The sequence below is a fragment of the Hypanus sabinus genome, chromosome 28 (assembly GCF_030144855.1).
Source record: "Hypanus sabinus isolate sHypSab1 chromosome 28, sHypSab1.hap1, whole genome shotgun sequence".
Classification (NCBI taxonomy): domain Eukaryota; kingdom Metazoa; phylum Chordata; class Chondrichthyes; order Myliobatiformes; family Dasyatidae; genus Hypanus; species Hypanus sabinus.
Window position 1 is genome coordinate 41,990,316 of NC_082733.1, and position 18,528 is coordinate 42,008,843.

General features: G+C 47.6%; 1 protein-coding gene and 1 pseudogene across 1 annotated transcript in view; one reads left to right on the top strand and one right to left on the bottom strand.

Moving 5' to 3' along the window:
• Positions 1 to 762: 762 nt before the first annotated feature.
• Positions 763 to 2,001, bottom strand: LOC132382324 (relaxin-3 receptor 1-like; annotated as a pseudogene).
• A 3,111-nt stretch (positions 2,002 to 5,112) lies between these two features.
• Positions 5,113 to 18,528, top strand: part of LOC132382325 (fibrous sheath CABYR-binding protein-like) — a 29,097-nt gene continuing 15,681 nt past the window's right edge. Inside the window, exons 1-4 of the mRNA XM_059952454.1 lie at positions 5,113 to 5,207; positions 9,273 to 9,356; positions 9,738 to 9,854; positions 10,521 to 10,637. Coding sequence (XP_059808437.1) covers positions 5,113 to 5,207; positions 9,273 to 9,356; positions 9,738 to 9,854; positions 10,521 to 10,637 — 413 coding nt within the window. The remainder of the gene's footprint in view (positions 5,208 to 9,272; positions 9,357 to 9,737; positions 9,855 to 10,520; positions 10,638 to 18,528) is intronic.

Sequence of the window (18,528 nt, forward strand, 5' to 3'; positions counted from 1 at the left end):
ATTATTTATAACAATAAACGAACTATTAAAACTATTTGCCAAATATTAACAGGTTTTTTCTTTTACAAGACAAGGCGCCATGAATCATGCTGTACATTGTCCTGTTGGAAACGATTATTGAACATAATGACATCAAATTAAATATTCAAGCGTTAGTGATAGAACTTGATATACTTTTATGATTTTAAGTAAACATTCTACAACGTGTTTAGCTCTGTTTATTATATTAGCAATCCAAGAGCACTTGTTATTTCTTTACGCTTCGGGGAACGGCTGAAGCTTCGCGTGTCGCCGAGAATCTGCCTCGGAGAAGCCCTCCGGTTCACTTACATCACGACGCAATTCAATTGCACTTGGAGCCTTTCCAATCCTCCACATAAAAGCACGGAAGGAACGGGGCCTGATCTCCCTCCCAACCCTCACGTCGAAGCAGAGCGAGAACGATGCAGTTATTCTCCCGCGCCCCGAGTCTGATGAATTTGCCGATTATAAACAATCTTTAAAAGTACATTTGAGAAGCAAAGTTCGACTCTGCAAGGAAAGCGAAAAGCGATGGAGCTCAGACTTGCGATCCCCAGAGCGAGAAGGAAAGATGCCGGTTTAGCCTCGCTGCATTTGCGGTCTCAAATGCTTAGGTGTTGGACATTATCGGAGTTGGTTCGCTCTTTCTAAATGGTTATTCCGCATAGCGTTTGCCCAGTAGTTAATAACTGTGATGAGGTCCCCAATACCTTCCCATCCCCAGCCTCCCGAGCTAGTTGGTTAATTCGGCTTCGGCTCCGTGCTGCCGTTGGAGGGGCCGTTTTCACACCTACTGTGGGAGTCCGAGTCTGGGCTGTAGCGAGCGCTCTCGATAATATCCAGGGGAATCCCGACCTGGGTGTGCGTGCAGTCCCGATTGACGGGGCCGGAGGTAGGTCGTATTGCAACCTTGTGTGCCAGAGCCGGCGAGGATATCTTCCAAAAGAGCTCTTTCATGGATTTCCTGAACTCTCTTCGCATTAGGCAATACAGCACAGGGTTCAGGCAGCTGTTGGTGTGCGCCAAGCACACAGTGACGGGGAAAGCATAGGTCTGCAGGGAATAGTACGTTCTGTCCCAAGGTATGACGTTGAGTTTGACCAGGACACCCCAAAATGTTATCACGTGATTGGGGAGCCAACAGCAGAAGAAGGCAAGCATTACCATGGTGATGGATCTGGTGACTCTGGACTTCCTCCTGGGTTTGCTGGCGCCAATGTGTTGATGTCTCAGAAACCTGATCAGGAGCGAATAACACACGGACAGGGTGACCAAGGGCAGGATGAAGGCCAGGATGATCTTCTGGATGTGGTACAGCGCCAGCCAGTATTGTCCATCGTCCGGGAAGTCCAGCAGACAGAGCTTCTCGCCGGCAGTGGTGCTGACGGTGGAAAAGACGGCGGTGGGCAGCGTGGCCAGGCCAGCAGCGGCCCAGAGTAACGCACTGACCCATGTGACGGAGCAAGACAGCCGGCTACTCCTCGCCTTCAGAGCCGAAGCCACTGACCAGTAACGGGCGATGCCCATTGCAGACAGGAAGAAAACGCCTGCATACATGTTCATGACCGTCACCGACTGGATGATTTTACACATTGCATCTCCAAAGGGCCAGCTGAAGTCCAATGCTGTGTCCACTGCCCAGAACGGAAGGGTCATGACGAACTGGAAGTCGGTCGCCGCCAGGTTGAGAATGAAGACGCAGATGGTGGACTGGCTGCGCCCTGGTTTAGCCTTCATCAGCAAAAAGACCAGCAAGTTCCCAACTAGGCCGACGGCGCAAACCAGAGAGTAGGTGATGGAGATGATGATTCTCAAACCGTGAGAGCCGTCTGCGTGAAACGCCATCTCGTACACGCTGCAGTTGTGGGCGACAGACACTGGAGTACAGTTGTAAATCCACATCTTAGCATTCAACACCAACTCATCCATCTCTTCCAACCTGCTTCATTCGACTGGCGCCAGACTTGCGAATGAGATCATAATCCAACTCACTCCCGGCACTCAGCAAACTTAAAGGACCCAAAGTAAGATCTTTGCCTGATGGTCCGGTGTGCAGCTCTGCTCCAGACCTGACCACAGGGTCCCGGAGGCACCTGGACAGCGGTTGGTTCTCTTGTCCTCTGAAGACAAGGCGTTTGAATTAAGTCAACCTGTACGGCCCGCCCTTTCCTTGCTCCCATTGGCCATTCCTGGGACGATTCTGGGTAGCCACTGGTCCTTGGATACATCAATCAGGCGGCAGGCTTTAGGAGGAGGGGCATTTACCACACGACGCATGCGCTTTGCTACTGTCCAGGGTGCTGAAGCTCCAGCGATCGGGAAGAGAAAAGATCATTGCACATTCAGAGGAAAATTCCTTACTTTATTATTCATTTACTTCTGTTTGTTTTGTTTGGAAAGATAGTTACTAAAGGTGGGAGTATTTCAAAAGGACAGGGTGAACAGGTTCTTGTGTTTCGGGGCTCCAGACCTGTCGCACTGCTTCATACCCGGGTAGAATGACACGGGTACGAGCGAGTCATAGTCCTGACGAAGGGTCTCGGCCCGAGACGTTGACTGCTCATTTCAACGGATGCTGCCCGACCTGCTGAGTTCATCCAGCTTGTTTGTACGTGTTCATAGCCTCTCACTGGGACACTCACCTCGCCCGAGTGCAGAATGACGAACGAAATTCCTTTGCTCAAGTAAATATATCACACATTTTGAGCCGAGAAGGGGCAACTTACAGTAAGTGCGCTGTCTCGCTGAATCCACGTCGAAGGCGATTCTTCTTAATTCCCCGACGTGAATTTAACTTCAGTTTAATACTGCGCTTAAATAGGAAAGGTGGTCTGAATGCGAATCTAATGTCCGTGTTCAGTGATTGGAAAACAGCCTGTACGTGAACGGTAGGGATTTGACAGACAGAAACCATCCAGCGAAACGAACCTCGACTCCAGTAACAACTCTGACCAGAGAATCGATTATCATCATCTTAATCCCGCAATAATTATCACTGGAAGAAGTACAAAATAACAGTACGTTTCCTTACAGATCTCCAGGGATGTTTTTCTCTGGATCTGAACATATTATGTCTCCCTGCAGGATTAGTGTTCCGTAATATCCCAATAAAACATAATTAAATAATTATATTAAGGTAATGTTTAGTGTGTTCAGTACCGATCGACGCCTTCTAGAGTGTTACAGCCCTTCGTCTCAACTCGTCCGTATCGACCAAGATCTAAACTCAGTGCCCACTTTATGTGGTATCTCCTGAACCTAATAAAGTGGGCACTGAATATATGTTCGTGGTCTTTTGTGCTATAGCCCATTCGTGTCGAGGTCCGACGTGTTGTGCATTCAGAGATACTCTTCTGCGCATCATTATTGTAACGTGTGGTTATTTGAGTTACTGTCACCTTCCTGTCAGCTTGAACCGGTCTGACCATTCTCCCCTGACCTCTCTCATTAACAAGGTCTTTCCACCCACAGAACTGCCACTCACTGGATTTTTTTTTATTGTTTTTTCGCACCATTCTAGAGATAATGCTTGAAAATCCCAGGAAATCAGCGGTTTCCAAGAACCTCAAACCTCTCCTTCTGGCACCAACAATCATTCCATGGTCAAATTCACTTAGATCTCGTTTCTTCCCCAAACATAATTTCTCTGATGTTTGGTCTGAACAACAGCAAAACCTCTTGAACATGCTTTTCTTTTTTTGTATAGCGCAGAAACAGGCTCATTGGTTCATATAGTCCATGCTGAAACCACTTAAACTGCCCACTCCCATTGACCTGCACAGGAACCATAGCCCTCCATACCCCTACTATCCACGTACCTATCCAAACTTCTCTTAATTGTTGTAATCAAGCTCACGTACACCACTGTGCTGGAAGCTCATTCCACACTCTCATGACCCCTCATGTTCCCTTTCAACCCCTCACCTTTCACGCTTTATCCATGACTTCTGATTGTAGTCCCACCCAATCTCACTAAAAAAGAAGTCTGCTTGCACCTACCCTAGCTATACCTGTCATAATTTTGTACACCTCTATCAAATCTCCTGTCAGTCTTTTACCTTCTGAAGAATACAGCCCTAAGCTATTCAATTAACTGATTTCCTTATAATTCATGTCCTCCAGATCCGGCAACATACTTGCAAAATTTCTCTGCACTCTTCCAAACTTGTTTACATCTTTCCTGCAGGAAGGTGTCCAAAACTGCACACAATATTCCAAATTAAGCCTCATCAACGTCTTATACAACATCAACATAGCATTCCATCTCCTGTACTCAATAAATTGATTTATGAAGACCAACGTGCAAAAGCTTTCTTTACAAACCTATCTACCTGTGATGCTTTAATGTATTCTGTTGCTGCCACATGATTGGCTGATTGGATATTTGCATTAAAGCAGGTGTACAGGTGCACCTATAAGGGGGCCACTGAGCATAAATTGGTTCCATTTGCCCAGGTTTCAGGCTTTCAAGTCCATTTTCAAGTTTTCTTCTGTTTCTCGTGGGGTTAGGGTGTTTTGTACAAATGTCACTCCAGTGGGTAATGAACTATTATCTGTGGGTCAAACTTAAATGCTGAAACGTGTGTCCCATTTTGGCCAAGCACTCTCTGGGGCAGAGGAGATTTCAGTGACCCTCCTCCATTGAATCACAAACCCAGACCCTGGCAAAGGGTTTTGGAGGTTAGAATGCTCATGAGGGGATGTACAGGGACAAATCTGTTCTGTCAATGCCCTGAAACAATGTTTGGGGTAACAGGGATAATTGGCTGATTTTCAGCTCTTTGTACGCAGATAGGCCATGTGAATAAAAAGAAACAAGATGATGGAGGAACTCAGTGGGTCAAGCAGTATCTGTGGAGGAAGAGGGATGGACTCATTGTGGGACCCTTCATCAGGATGAGATTGTAGAGAGGAGATGGCTGGTATAAAAGGGAGAGCGAGAAGGAAGAGGTAGGAGCTGGATTTGGAATTGGTTTATCATTGTCATCCAAGAGACAGTGACTGTGTAGCAGCACTTGTGGGCTGCCCCCCCAGCACATGCTTGGTTGCCAACACAAAATGTTGCATTTCACTGTATGTTTCGATGTAGACATGACAAGTAAATCTGAATCAGAAATCCGAAAAGCTTATCTTGCATACAGTCCACAGGAGTCAGATAATTACACAGTGCGTGGAAGTAGAAGAAGGTAAAACAATAAAATGCAGAATAAAGTGTAAGAGCTATTGAGAAAGCACAGCGCAGGTAGGGTCAAGCTCATAATGAGGTAGATTATAAAGCTGAGTTCATCTCGTACTAGAAAACCATTTAATAGTCTTAGAACAGTGAAGTAGCATTGCAAAGAAATACCTATTGATTGAAAGAAGGCCAGGAAAGATGTCTTGGTCAATGCCTACCCAGAGTCAAATCCCAAAAACAAGAATCAGAAATCAGGTTTACTATCACTGACTTATATCATGAAATCTGTTGTTCTGCACCGACAATGCAAGACATAAAAATACTATGTTAAAAGAATAAACAAAAAGTGCAAAAGAGGAACAGTAAGGTAGTCTTCATGGGTTCATTGTCCATTCAGAAATCTAATGATGGAGAGGAAGAAGTTGTTCCTAAAACTTTGAGAGTGAATCTTCAGGCTCCTGCAGCTCCTCTCTGATGGTAGGAATGAGAAGAGGCCATGTCCCAGATAGTGAGGGCCCTCAGTGATGGACCATCTCTTGAAAATGTTCTGAATGGTGGGGAGGATTGTGCCAGCTATAAAGCTGGCTGCGTCTATACCCCTCTACAGGTTTATGTGATCCTGTGTAATCAAGCCTCCATACATACAGTATAGTCCTGCATACTCTGTCTAGGTGTCATGCCTTGGACTGTCTTTCTGGGGTTGCCAGAGTCCCCCAGGTTCCAATGTACATTCTCCCCAGATTATTATCACTTGTTTTAGTTACAGTTCCCTGTGCCTTGTTTTGTTTGTCTATTTAAATCCCTGCTGTATTGTTCACCTTTGTTTAGTCTTGAGTTTACCTATGCTCTCTGCGTAGTGAATCTCAAGTCCTAACCCGTATTCTCTACTAACCAATCCACAAGTGAAGATTCTCAGTTCAACTCCATTCTTGTCTCTGGTCTCCTCTGCACTTGGGTCTACCTGGTCTGTCTTCCCTGGTAGTCCACTGTCTAAAGAAATGAAACTTCACCATAGCAACCCCAGCTCAAACCCAGTCTAGCAACCACTCATAATACACTGGGTACCTTATAATTTTATACATCTCTACTTGGACTCAATTCTTCCACAGAAAGCAACTCCATTCTATCCAATATCTGCTCTAACAGTAGGCATCAGACCGGAAACATTAACTCTGTTTCTCTCTTCACAATTGCTGTCTGACTTGTTAAATGTATGCAATGTTTACCTCAGCTAAAACCTTCAAAATCCTGGTAATTTTGTTTTACTTTTCTAATTCACTTCATTAGTTTGATTCATGACTTGAAGACATTTACTTGCTATCTATTTACTGCTTGCTATTTCTCAGTAAAGACTGAAGATTTTTGTGAAAGATTAGCTTATTTGTCACATGAACACATACTGCCTGTTCCTGGTAGGAGACACAAAAATATCTTAGCCAAAGAAGTAAGACTGAAAAATAGCTTCTTCCCAAGGGTTGTTGAGCAGCTGAATAATGCTACACCCTGGCTTGCCAATGGCCTTGAGTATTATGGACTATCAAAGTCACTTGTTGCATGCAAAGATGGAAGTTGTTTTAAATTAAGCCATACACCATGCATTATAAATACCTGTTTTGCACAGTCTGGAGAAGTACACAATCTCATTGCCTTGGGCAATGGCCATGAAGTTCCATTCTATTCTACACTGACTGAAACATACAGTGAAACGTGTCACTGCATCAGCAACCAGCACAATTCGAGGATTGTGCTGGGGGGCAGCCCACAAGTATTGCCATGCTTCTGGTGCCAACATAACATGCCCATAACTTGCTAACCCTAACCTGTATGTCTTTGGAACGTGGGAGGAAATTGGAGCACCTGGCTGAAACCCACCTTGTCAAGGGGAGAACGTGCAAACTCCTAACAGACAGCAATAGAAATTGAACCCCAATCACTGGCACTGTAAAGAGTCATGCTAGTCACTGTACAACCATACTTAGTATTCCTAACTCTCTCTTGATTTAAGATATTTATCAGACGCATACACATTCATTTAATTAAACAACTGTACTAGTGATAATTAAGAAAATTCATTTTATCACCAAAAACTTAAAAATTTCTATAGATGAATTCTGACTGGTTGCATCATCACCTCATATGGAGTCTCAAAAGCACAGGACCACAAGAGGCTGAAGAGCATTGTCGATTCAGCCAGCTCTATCACAGGCACGGTCCTCCCTACCTCTGTGGAATTTGTGCCTCAAGAAGGTGGGCATCCATTGCTAAGGACTCTCTCCATGCAGGATATACCCCCTTCTTGTTACTGTCATCAGGGAGGAGGCACGGGAGCCTGAAGACCCTCCCTCAACAATTCGGGAACAGCTTCCTCCCCTCCACCATCAGATGTCTGAAAGGTCCATGAACCCACAAAAGCACCCTCATTATTCTTTTACTTCTGCACTAATTATTTATTTTGAAATTGATAGTAATTTTATGTCTTTGCATTGTACTGCTGCTGTCCTTCCTGACAGTCTCGGTACACTCTGCCTCTGCTCGTTTACCAATTGTCCCATCCTCAGCCCTCTCACTCTGGTTCCCATCACCCTGGCAAATTAATTTAAACTTTGCACAACAGTTCTAGGAAACCTGGTTGTAAGGATATCGGTGCCCCTCAGGGTCACATGTAACCCATCCCATTTGTACAGGTGATTCCTTCCCTAAAGGAGATCACAATGATCCAGAAATCTGAAACCCTACCTCGCCCCGCAGCAGTTCCTCAGCCATGCATTCATCTGCAAATCAACCTATTCTTGCCCTCACTGGTGCATGGGACAGGCAGCAATCCAGAGATTGCCACCCTGGAGGTCCTGCTTTACCTCTCAATATTCTCCCTTCACGACCTCTTCCCTTTTCCTACCTCTGCCATGGGTGCCAATAAGTATCAAAGCTTCTGGCTGCTCACGTTTCGCTTTAGAATTCGAGATGTCCCCAATCCTGGCACCCGGGAGGCAACATACCAGCTGGGTGCTTCTGTCGCATCCGCAGGACCTCATGTCTACCCCTCTACCTATGGAATCCCCTATTACCACTGCAGTCCTCTTCTCCCCTCCTTCCCTTCTGAGTCACAGCGCCAGGCTGTGGGCCAGAGACCAGGTCACTGCAGCTTCCCCTTGACAAGCCATCCCCCTCAACAGTACCCAAAACATTATAGATATTATTGAGGGGGACAGCCACAGAGGTGCTCTGTACCGGCTGTCCAGTTCCTACCCCTCTCTAGGCAGTCACCGGCTGTCCAGTTACCCCTCTCTAGGCAGTCACCGGCTGCCCAGTTACCCCTCTCTAGGCAGTCACCGGCTGTCCAGTTACCCCTCTCTAGGCAGTCACCGGCTGTCCAGTTACCCCTCTCTAGGCAGTCACCGGCTGTCCAGTTCCTACCCCTCTCCAGGCAGTCACCGGTTGTCCAGTTACCCCTCTCTAGGCAGTCACCGGCTGCCCAGTTCCTACCCCTCTCCAGGCAGTCACCAGCTGTCCAGTTACCCCTCTCTAGGCAGTCACCGGCTGTCCAGTTACCCCTCTCTAGGCAGTCACCCGCTGCCCAGTTCCTACCCCTCTCTAGGCAGACACCGGCTGTCCAGTTACCCCTCTCTAGGCAGTCACCGACTGCCCAGTTCCTACCCCTCTCTAGGCAGTCACCGGCTGTCCAGTTACCCCTCTCTAGGCAGTCACCGACTGCCCAGTTCCTACCCCTCTCTAGGCAGTCACCGACTGTCCAGTTACCCCTCTCTAGGCAGTCACTGGCTGCCCAGTTCCTACCCCTCTCTAGGCAGTCACCGGCTGCCCAGTTACCCCTCTCTAGGCAGTCACTGGCTGCCCAGTTCCTACCCCTCTCTAGGCAGTCACTGGCTGCCCAGTTACCCCTCTCTAGGCAGTCACTGGCTGCCCAGTTACCCCTCTCTAGGCAGTCACTGGCTGCCCAGTTCCTACCCCTCTCTAGGCAGTCACTGGCTGCCCAGTTACCCCTCTCTAGGCAGTCACTGGCTGCCCAGTTCCTACCCCTCTCTAGGCAGTCACTGGCTGTCCAGTTACCCCTCTCTAGGCAGACACCGGCTGCCCAGTTACCCCTCTCTAGGCAGTCACCAGCTGCCCAGTTACCCCTCTCTAGGCAGTCACCGGCTGTCCAGTTACCCCTCTCTAGGCAGTCACTGGCTGTCCAGTTACCCCTCTCTAGGCAGTCACCGGCTGTCCAGTTACCCCTCTCTAGGCAGTCACCGGCTGCCCAGTTACCCCTCTCTAGGCAGTCACCGGCTGTCCAGTTACCCCTCTCTAGGCAGTCACTGGCTGTCCAGTTACCCCTCTCTAGGCAGACACCGGCTGCCCAGTTACCCCTCTCTAGGCAGTCACCGGCTGCCCAGTTACCCCTCTCTAGGCAGTCACTGACTGCCCAGTTCCTACCCCTCTCTAGGCAGTCACTGGCTGCCCAGTTACCCCTCTCTAGGCAGTCACTGGCTGTCCAGTTACCCCTCTCTAGGCAGTCACCGGCTGTCCAGTTACCCCTCTCTAGGCAGTCACCGGCTGTCCAGTTACCCCTCTCTAGGCAGTCACCGGCTGTCCAGTTACCCCTCTCTAGGCAGTCCCCGGCTGTCCAGTTACCCCTCTCTAGGCAGTCACCGACTGCCCAGTTCCTACCCCTCTCTAGGCAGTCACTGGCTGCCCAGTTACCCCTCTCTAGGCAGACACCGGCTGTCCAGTTCCTACCCCTCTCTAGGCAGTCACCGGCTGCCCAGTTCCTACCCCTCTCTAGGCAGTCACCGGCTGCCCAGTTCCTACCCCTCTCTAGGCAGTCCCCGGCTGTCCAGTTACCCCTCTCTAGGCAGTCACCGGCTGTCCAGTTCCTACCTCTCTCTAGGCAGTCACCGGCTGTCCAGTTACCCCTCTCTAGGCAGTCACCGACTGTCCAGTTACCCCTCTCTAGGCAGTCACCGGCTGCCCAGTTCCTACCCCTCTCTAGGCAGTCACCGGCTGTCCAGTTACCCCTCTCTAGGCAGTCACCGGCTGTCCAGTTCCTACCCCTCTCTAGGCAGTCACCGGCTGTCCAGTTACCCCTCTCTAGGCAGTCCCCGGCTGTCCAGTTACCCCTCTCTAGGCAGTCACCGACTGTCCAGTTACCCCTCTCTAGGCAGTCACCGGCTGTCCAGTTACCCCTCTCTAGGCAGTCACCGGCTGCCCAGTTCCTACCCCTCTCTAGGCAGTCACCGGCTGTCCAGTTACCCCTCTCTAGGCAGTCACCGGCTGTCCAGTTACCCCTCTCTAGGCAGTCACCGGCTGCCCAGTTACCCCTCTCTAGGCAGTCACCGGCTGTCCAGTTACCCCTCTCTAGGCAGTCACCGGCTGTCCAGTTACCCCTCTCTAGGCAGTCACTGGCTGTCCAGTTACCCCTCTCTAGGCAGTCACCAGCTGCCCAGTTCCTACCCCTCTCTAGGCAGTCACTGGCTGTCCAGTTACCCCTCTCTAGGCAGTCACTGGCTGTCCAGTTACCCCTCTCTAGGCAGTCACCGGCTGTCCAGTTACCCCTTTCTAGGCAGTCACCGGCTGCCCAGTTCCTACCCCTCTCTAGGCAGTCACCGGCTGTCCAGTTCCTACCCCTCTCTAGGCAGTCACCGGCTGCCCAGTTACCCCTCTCTAGGCAGTCACCGGCTGTCCAGTTACCCCTCTCTAGGCAGTCACTGGCTGTCCAGTTACCCCTCTCTAGGCAGTCACCGGCTGTCCAGTTACCCCTCTCTAGGCAGTCACCGGCTGTCCAGTTCCTACCCCTCTCTAGGCAGTCACCGGCTGTCCAGTTACCCCTCTCTAGGCAGTCACTGGCTGTCCAGTTACCCCTCTCTAGGCAGTCACCGGCTGCCAGGTTCCTACCCCTCTCTAGGCAGTCACTGGCTGTCCAGTTACCCCTCTCTAGGCAGACACCGGCTGCCCAGTTCCTACCCCTCTCTAGGCAGTCACCAGCTGCCCAGTTCCTACCCCTCTCTAGGCAGTCACTGGCTGTCCAGTTACCCCTCTCTAGGCAGTCACTGGCTGTCCAGTTACCCCTCTCTAGGCAGTCACCGGCTGTCCAGTTACCCCTCTCTAGGCAGTCACCGGCTGCCCAGTTCCTACCCCTCTCTAGGCAGTCACCGGCTGTCCAGTTACCCCTCTCTAGGCAGTCACCGGCTGTCCAGTTACCCCTCTCTAGGCAGTCACCGACTGCCCAGTTCCTACCCCTCTCTAGGCAGTCACCGGCTGTCCAGTTACCCCTCTCTAGGCAGTCACTGGCTGCCCAGTTCCTACCCCTCTCTAGGCAGTCACCGGCTGTCCAGTTACCCCTCTGTAGGCAGTCACTGGCTGTCCAGTTACCCCTCTCTATGCAGTCACCGGCTGCCCAGTTCCTACCCCTCTCTAAGCAGTCACTGGCTGTCCAGTTACCCCTCTCTAGGCAGTCACCAGCTGTCCAGTTACCCCTCTCTAGGCAGTCACCGGCTGCCAGGTTCCTACCCCTCTCTAGGCAGTCACCGGCTGTCCAGTTACCCCTCTCTAGGCAGTCACCAGCTGCCCAGTTCCTACCCCTCTCTAGGCAGTCACTGACTGCCCAGTTCCTACCCCTCTCTAGGCAGACACCGGCTGCCCAGTTACCCCTCTCTAGGCAGTCACCGGCTGCCCAGTTCCTACCCCTCTCTAGGCAGTCACTGACTGCCCAGTTCCTACCCCTCTCTAGGCAGACACCCAAGTACCTGCCTCATGCAATTTCGTGGTGTCTACCTCCCATTTAGTCCTGTTTTTCACCTCCTCAGTCTCTACCCGGGGCTTGCATGGCTGACAACAGTAAAACCGAGAAGAAGCTACCGACATGATGACAGAGCCCCCAAACACCGCCAAAGCACGGGCAGAGATAGAGGAGCTTCATTGCTGCCTTAAACAGCGGTGGTGTAACAGACAGTAAGTGTTTAGGGATGGGTTATAATATCCAGCAGGATATGGAGTTTACTGATAGCAAGATAGTAAAGTTCAAAGTGTATGTCATTATCAAAGTACATATATGCCACCATATACAACCTGGAGATGCGTTTTCTTATGTGTCTACAGTATTCAGCAAATCTATAAAATAGTAACCATAACCATCAATGAAAGATCATCCAGAGTGCAGAAGATCACAAACTGTGCAAATGAAAATATAAATAAATAACAAGAACATGAGATGATGAGATATCTTTAGCCCTTAAAGTGAGTTCATTGGTGGCAGGAACATTTTAATGATGGGGAAAGTGACTGTAGTTATCTCCTTTTGTTCAGGAGCCTGATGGTTGTGGGGCAGTAATTGTTCTTGAACCTGGTGATGCGAGTCCTGAGGCTCTTGTACCTTCTGCCTGATGGCAGCAGCGAGAAGAGAGCGTGACCTGGGTGGTGGGGATTTCTGATAATGGATGCTGCTTTGCAGACTTCAACAGAAAAATAGGTAACACAAGTAGAAAATAACAGATAATTCTGTTCCAGGAGTGTCTGATGGGGAAATGTTATTTGATAATGGATGCTGCTTTGTCGACTTCAACAGAAAAATAGGTAACACAAGTAGAAAATAACAGATAATTCTGTTCCAGGAGAGTCTGATGGGGAAATGTTATTTTAAAATAATCGGTTCCTGGAAGTTATTTTTTCATTTTGGCTGGCAGAGAAGGCAAAGAAAATGTGATGGTTTAAGAAACTCACTACTTAAAGCAAATTTTTGCAGAGAAACACCAAATTGAACTGTCAAAGTGATTGATGGCTTTCCTTGGCTGGTTCAGATTGAGAATCTCTTCAACCTTTCTGTCTCTCGTGGAAGTTCAGCGTTGGCAATTTATAGGACAGACAACCAGGAGCCTGTAATCAAATAAGTGTAATGTTAGTTTTCTGCACAGATGATTGATATAACAAATCATCTGCAATGTTAACAGAAAATGCTGGGGACCCTTCGGAAGGTCTTCATTTCAGATTTTCACCACTTGCAGGTTTTTCTTATTTTTATTTATAAACCACTTAAAACTATTCAACTTTCCAAATCACTTCAACTTCTCACTGATCGCCAGCTTGGCTGATTGTTGCAGAATTCCTGCCGCTTACCGTAAGGAGTTTGCACGTTCTCCCCATGACTACGTGGGTTTCCTCCGGGCGCTCTGGTTCCCTCCCACAGTCCAAAGATGTACTGGTTGTTAACCTAATTGGTCATTGTAAATTATCCTGTGATTAGGCTGGTCGGTGTGGCTCGAAGGGTTGGAAGGGGCTGTTCTGTGCTGAATCTCAATAACTAAGTGCACACAAAAGTGAATGTTTCTCTGGCAGTTAATCTGTGCTGGAGATGCTATCTTAAGTTCGACTGACTGCATCTCAGATATAATGTAGTTCTGAAGAAAGGTGTCTTCCTGAAACGTGGACCCATTTTCTCCCCCCACAGAGGCTGCCTGACCAGCTGAGTGTTTCCAGTACTGCCTTTTTAATTTGGATTTCCAGCATTTTTATGAGTCTGCTCCGCCATTCGTCCCAGGCGGATTTCTTTCCCCTCTCAACACCATTCTCCTTCCTTCTCCCCAAAACCTTTGACACCCTGACTAATCAGCTTTAAATATACAAGATGACCTGGCCTCCATAGCCTTCCGGAATTTCACAGATTTACCATCCTCTGGCTAAAGAAATTCCTCCCTATCTCCATTATAAAGGGACAACCCTCTATTGCAGGGGTGGGCAAACTTTTTGACTTGAGGGCCACAAAGGGTTCTAAAATTTGACAGGGGGGCCGGACCAGGAGCAGATGGACGGAGTGTTTTGGTAATACACCTCATAAGAGAAAATAAAATATCATGGGATATGTAGAAAACATGTGCTTTAATTTCAATTGAAAATGAACAAATGCATTACAACAAAATATCTGTCTTTTAAGTCCCATGGTATTTAGCTATTTATTAAAATGACTTTTAAAACACTGAAAATTAAATGAATAAAATACAGCTTTTTTTAATAGTAACAGTTATTATTTTAAAGCACTGAAAATTCTGTTATCCTTCAAGAAATTATCATCATCACTCTCCTCCTGCCTGCCTTTATTTCAAAAACGGTAGGAGATGCAGGTCTACTTGTCCTGCTCCTTCTTATTCAATTGTCCCCTGTGCCAAAACTCAACAACGACCAGCACAAGGACAGAACAGTGACAGCGCGCCAATATGCGGAGCGTGTTATTTTTTATTTTGAGAACGTACGTGCACCTGCGCACTACTCATGCCCATCACTTAACAGAAATGACATGTAACATGTAAGGCTTATTGAAAAAAATATTTTCAAATGCATTTTTTACATAACACAACGAAGAAAATTATTTTTAACTTCAGTGGGAACAGTGTTGTTGGTCTCCCTTTTTAGCCAGCACATCAAAGTCTGGATTTGTTGTGGCGATTCTCAGGATGGATCTGAGGTGTTGGTCAGTTAACTTGGATCTGTGGCTGGCTTTGTTGATGTTCATGACGCTGAACGCCTGTTCACACAAATAGGTCGAGCCGAACAAAGAGTAAAGCGCAAATGTGGAGTAATACGCTGCACCTCAACAAAGGTCAATGTGTAGCAGTGTGCTACATGCAGCGCTAAAATTACGACACGGAGTCGGTAACTGCAGTTGAAGAAAAAAACTTTATTCGAAATCCCCAGCCTCACTTTTAAGCCTCCCTCAACCTGCCCCCTGTGGCGCAGAGGCTCCAAAGCTCTGTGCTCGCAAATCCCCGCAGGCTATCTCCCTTAGCCGGAACACTGGCTAATTGTGAGCCGGTTCAGATGTGCCAGGAAATGAGTCGCTACAAATGTATATAGAGTGCATCATCTATTGGGAAAACGCCAGAATTGCGGGGAAAAAACATTAACAAGGTTTATTAATATAATTTCATCAAGTTCTGCGGGTTGGATTAAAAAGTTTAATGGGCCGCATATGGCCCCCGGGCCGTAGTTTGCCCATGCCTGCTCTATTGTGTGGTTCTGCCCTCTGGTCCTAGACTCCCCCACTTTATGAAACATCCTCTCTGCAGCCACTCTATGTGGGACTTTCAACGTTTGACAGGTCTCAACGAGGTCCCCTCACGTTCTTCTGAATTCCAGTGAGTATAGGTCCGGAGCCTGCAAATGTTTCTCGTATCAGAAGCCTTTCATTCCTGGAATCATTAATGTGAATCTCCGTTGAACCCTCTCCCCCAGTGTCAGCACATTCTTTCTAAGATAAGGGGCCCAAAACTGCTCACAATTCTCCAAGTGAGGCCTCACCAGTGCTTTATAAATTCTCAGCATTACATCCTTGCTTTTATATTCTATTCCTCTCAAAATAACTGCTAACATTGCATTTGCCTTCCTCACCACTGACTCAACCCGCAAGTTAACCCTTAAGACCAGTGCATCAAGGGGGAAACCCTCCCAACCATTGAGCACATCTATGTGAAATGTTGCTGTAGGAAAGCATCATCCAGGTCAGGCTCTTCTCTGGCTGCTGTCATCAGGTAGCAGGTACAAATGCCTCAGGACTCATACCACCAGGTTCAAGAACAGTTACTACCCCTCAACCATCAGGCTCTTGAACAAAAGAGGGTAGTTACACTCATTTAAGAACTTTGTTATATTGTTATTTCATGTTTGTTATTTATTGTTATTTACTTATATCTGCATTTGCACAATTTGTTTACAGTTTACAGTTACTGACTGTTTTATAGATTTGCTAAATATGCCCGCAGGAAAAGAATCTTGAACTTTGAACTTTGAGGGAATGGCCACAGGGAAACTCTGCATTGGCTCCTTGAACCCTATCCCCTTCCTGACTGCCACCCAGTGTCCTGTGTCCTGCACCTTGGGTGTAACTACCACTCTACATATCCTGTCTATCACCTCCTCAGCCTCCCGAATGATCTCAAGTTCATCCAGTTCCAGTTCCAAATCCTTAATGCCGATTGGTAGAAGCTGCAGCTGGATGCACTTCCGGCAGTTGTAGTTGTCAGGGACGCCGGAGGTCTCCCTGCCTTCCCAAATCCCTCAAGAGGAGCATTCCACTATCCTGCCCGGCATCTCTATTGTTCGATTGTAAAGAGACTGCCCCTCCAGCTTTTCTTTTTTGCCGTCTTTGACTGAAGCCTCTCCTTGCTGAAGCCTTGAAGAGCTTAAAGCCTCAAAATCTCCCCTCTAACTCTGTCCACTCTAACGATGGCTGCTCCGCCTGCCCCTGCCTTCCTTCAGTTTGTACTTGCTAAAGCTGATTGGTCAGAGCTCCAAAAAACTGCAGTGAGTTGCCGACTTTTATACTCGGTCAGCGAACATGGGTAAAATTCTGCCCTCTCAAGCTATTGAAATCTCGTTTGGTTGATAGTCTGTTTGATGGCTTTATGTCTGGACTCACCCAAATTCAGAAGAATGGGACAGGAGCAGGAGGCCACAGCTTCAAAACAGAGGGATATCCAGTTAGAACAGAGATGAGGAGGAATTTCTTTAGCCAGAAGGTGGATGGATCTCTGGAATTCCACCAGAGAGCAAGTCACTGGGTATATTTAAGGCAGAGGTTGATAGATTCTTGATTAGTCAGGATTTGAACAGATATAGGGAGAGGGCAGGAGATTGGGGCTGAGAGCAAAATGAATCCACCATGGTGAAATGGCGGAACAGACTCGATGGACCAAATGGCCTAATTCTGCTCCTATATTTTATTGTCTTATGACCTGATGGTCTCATCTATAGAGAGAGCATATTTCGGGTCAATAACTTTTTCTCAGCACTGTTCAAAGTTCAAAGTAAGTTTATTATATGTCTCCATATACAACTCTGAGATTCATTTTCTTGCGGGCATACTCAACAATAGAGTCAAGGAAAGAAAAGAGTGTACCAACTTGATAATTCGACTAGTGTGCAAAGGACAACAAGCTGTGCAAAGACAAAAAGAGATAAACAATCATAATAAATAAATAGGCAATAAATATCAAGAATATGAGATGAAGAGTCCTCGAACGCTACAGCAGAAAGAGCATGATGAATGCAGAATTCCTTAGAAATGTCACTTGGACAATGTCATAGATAGGTAAGGCTTAGAGCAGGGGTTCCCATCCTGGTGTCCACGGAGCCCTTGTTTAATGATATTAGTCCCTGGCATAAACAAAGCTGGGAACCCCTGGCTTACAGGGATATGTGCCAAATGCAGGCAAATGGCACTAACTTCATCAGCATGAACTATAAGCACAAGGGATTCTGCAGATGTTGGAAATCCAGAGAAGCACACACAAAATGCTAGAGGAACTTAGCAGGACAGGCAGTGTCCATGGAGAGGAATAAAGAGCCAGTATAGTGGATCCAGGCCCTTCATCAGAGCCTGTTACGAATGTGCCACAACTCTGAGGGGCCGAAGGGTACAAAGTAGCCCCCTCCTTTTCGAGAATCGCAAGATCGCTATTAATTCGGGTCTGGGACCCAGGAAATGAGAGAGAGACGTCCAGAATACACAGGCTTGGAATGTGTCCTGGCCTCAGCGAGACAAAGCCACGGATAACGGCCATTGTCTCTTGGAGACGGAATTGTGTATTGAGTACTGTACTATTCATTGAAGCCCCTCAGGGGATGACCAGAGTGGGCTGGTTGAGGGATTCCATCATTCCAACCTGATTGACATCTGAGACCCCGTGATTAAGGATAAAAGAGGGTCTGGGGAACAACCCCTTCAGACACACCAGGAGAAACGCTAGAAATCCCGTGACAGCGTTTAATAGCGACAGCCGGTGGAGGGCTCGCATGCGTCCTTTTCCCTTGCCTGGGAATTGGCAGCCTTACCACAGAAGAACGGCTTAGCTAAAGGAGAGGCCACAAGTGACCGGCCACACCAACGGAACTCTCGAAGGATCGAAATCATAAAAAGGAAAAGCCGGCAAGTTTCTAAAAATCTCTCTTGACTCCAACCAAAGGCTGCAGCCTGAATGAACTGATTGACTTTTATATTTCCATCGGACAATACATTATCCCCTAGACAACAATAGAGCTATTTCTTATTGATTATTATTATACCCACACTTTTAGATTTAGTATTGACGACGTATATTATCTGTATGTTTGCATTGATATTATTTTTGTGTATTTTTACTAATAAATACTGTTAAAAATAGCACCATCAGACTTCAATGGACCTCTCTATCTTTGCTGGTAAGTGACCCAGTTATGGGGTATGTAACAACTTGAGGATCTCGTCTTGAGATTTGATACCAAATTGGAGGGCCAGTGAATCGGGCTTGTAAGTCCAAACTTGGATCTGGTTGCGTGGGTAGCCAGACGGGAAACCAGCAAAGATGGACGTG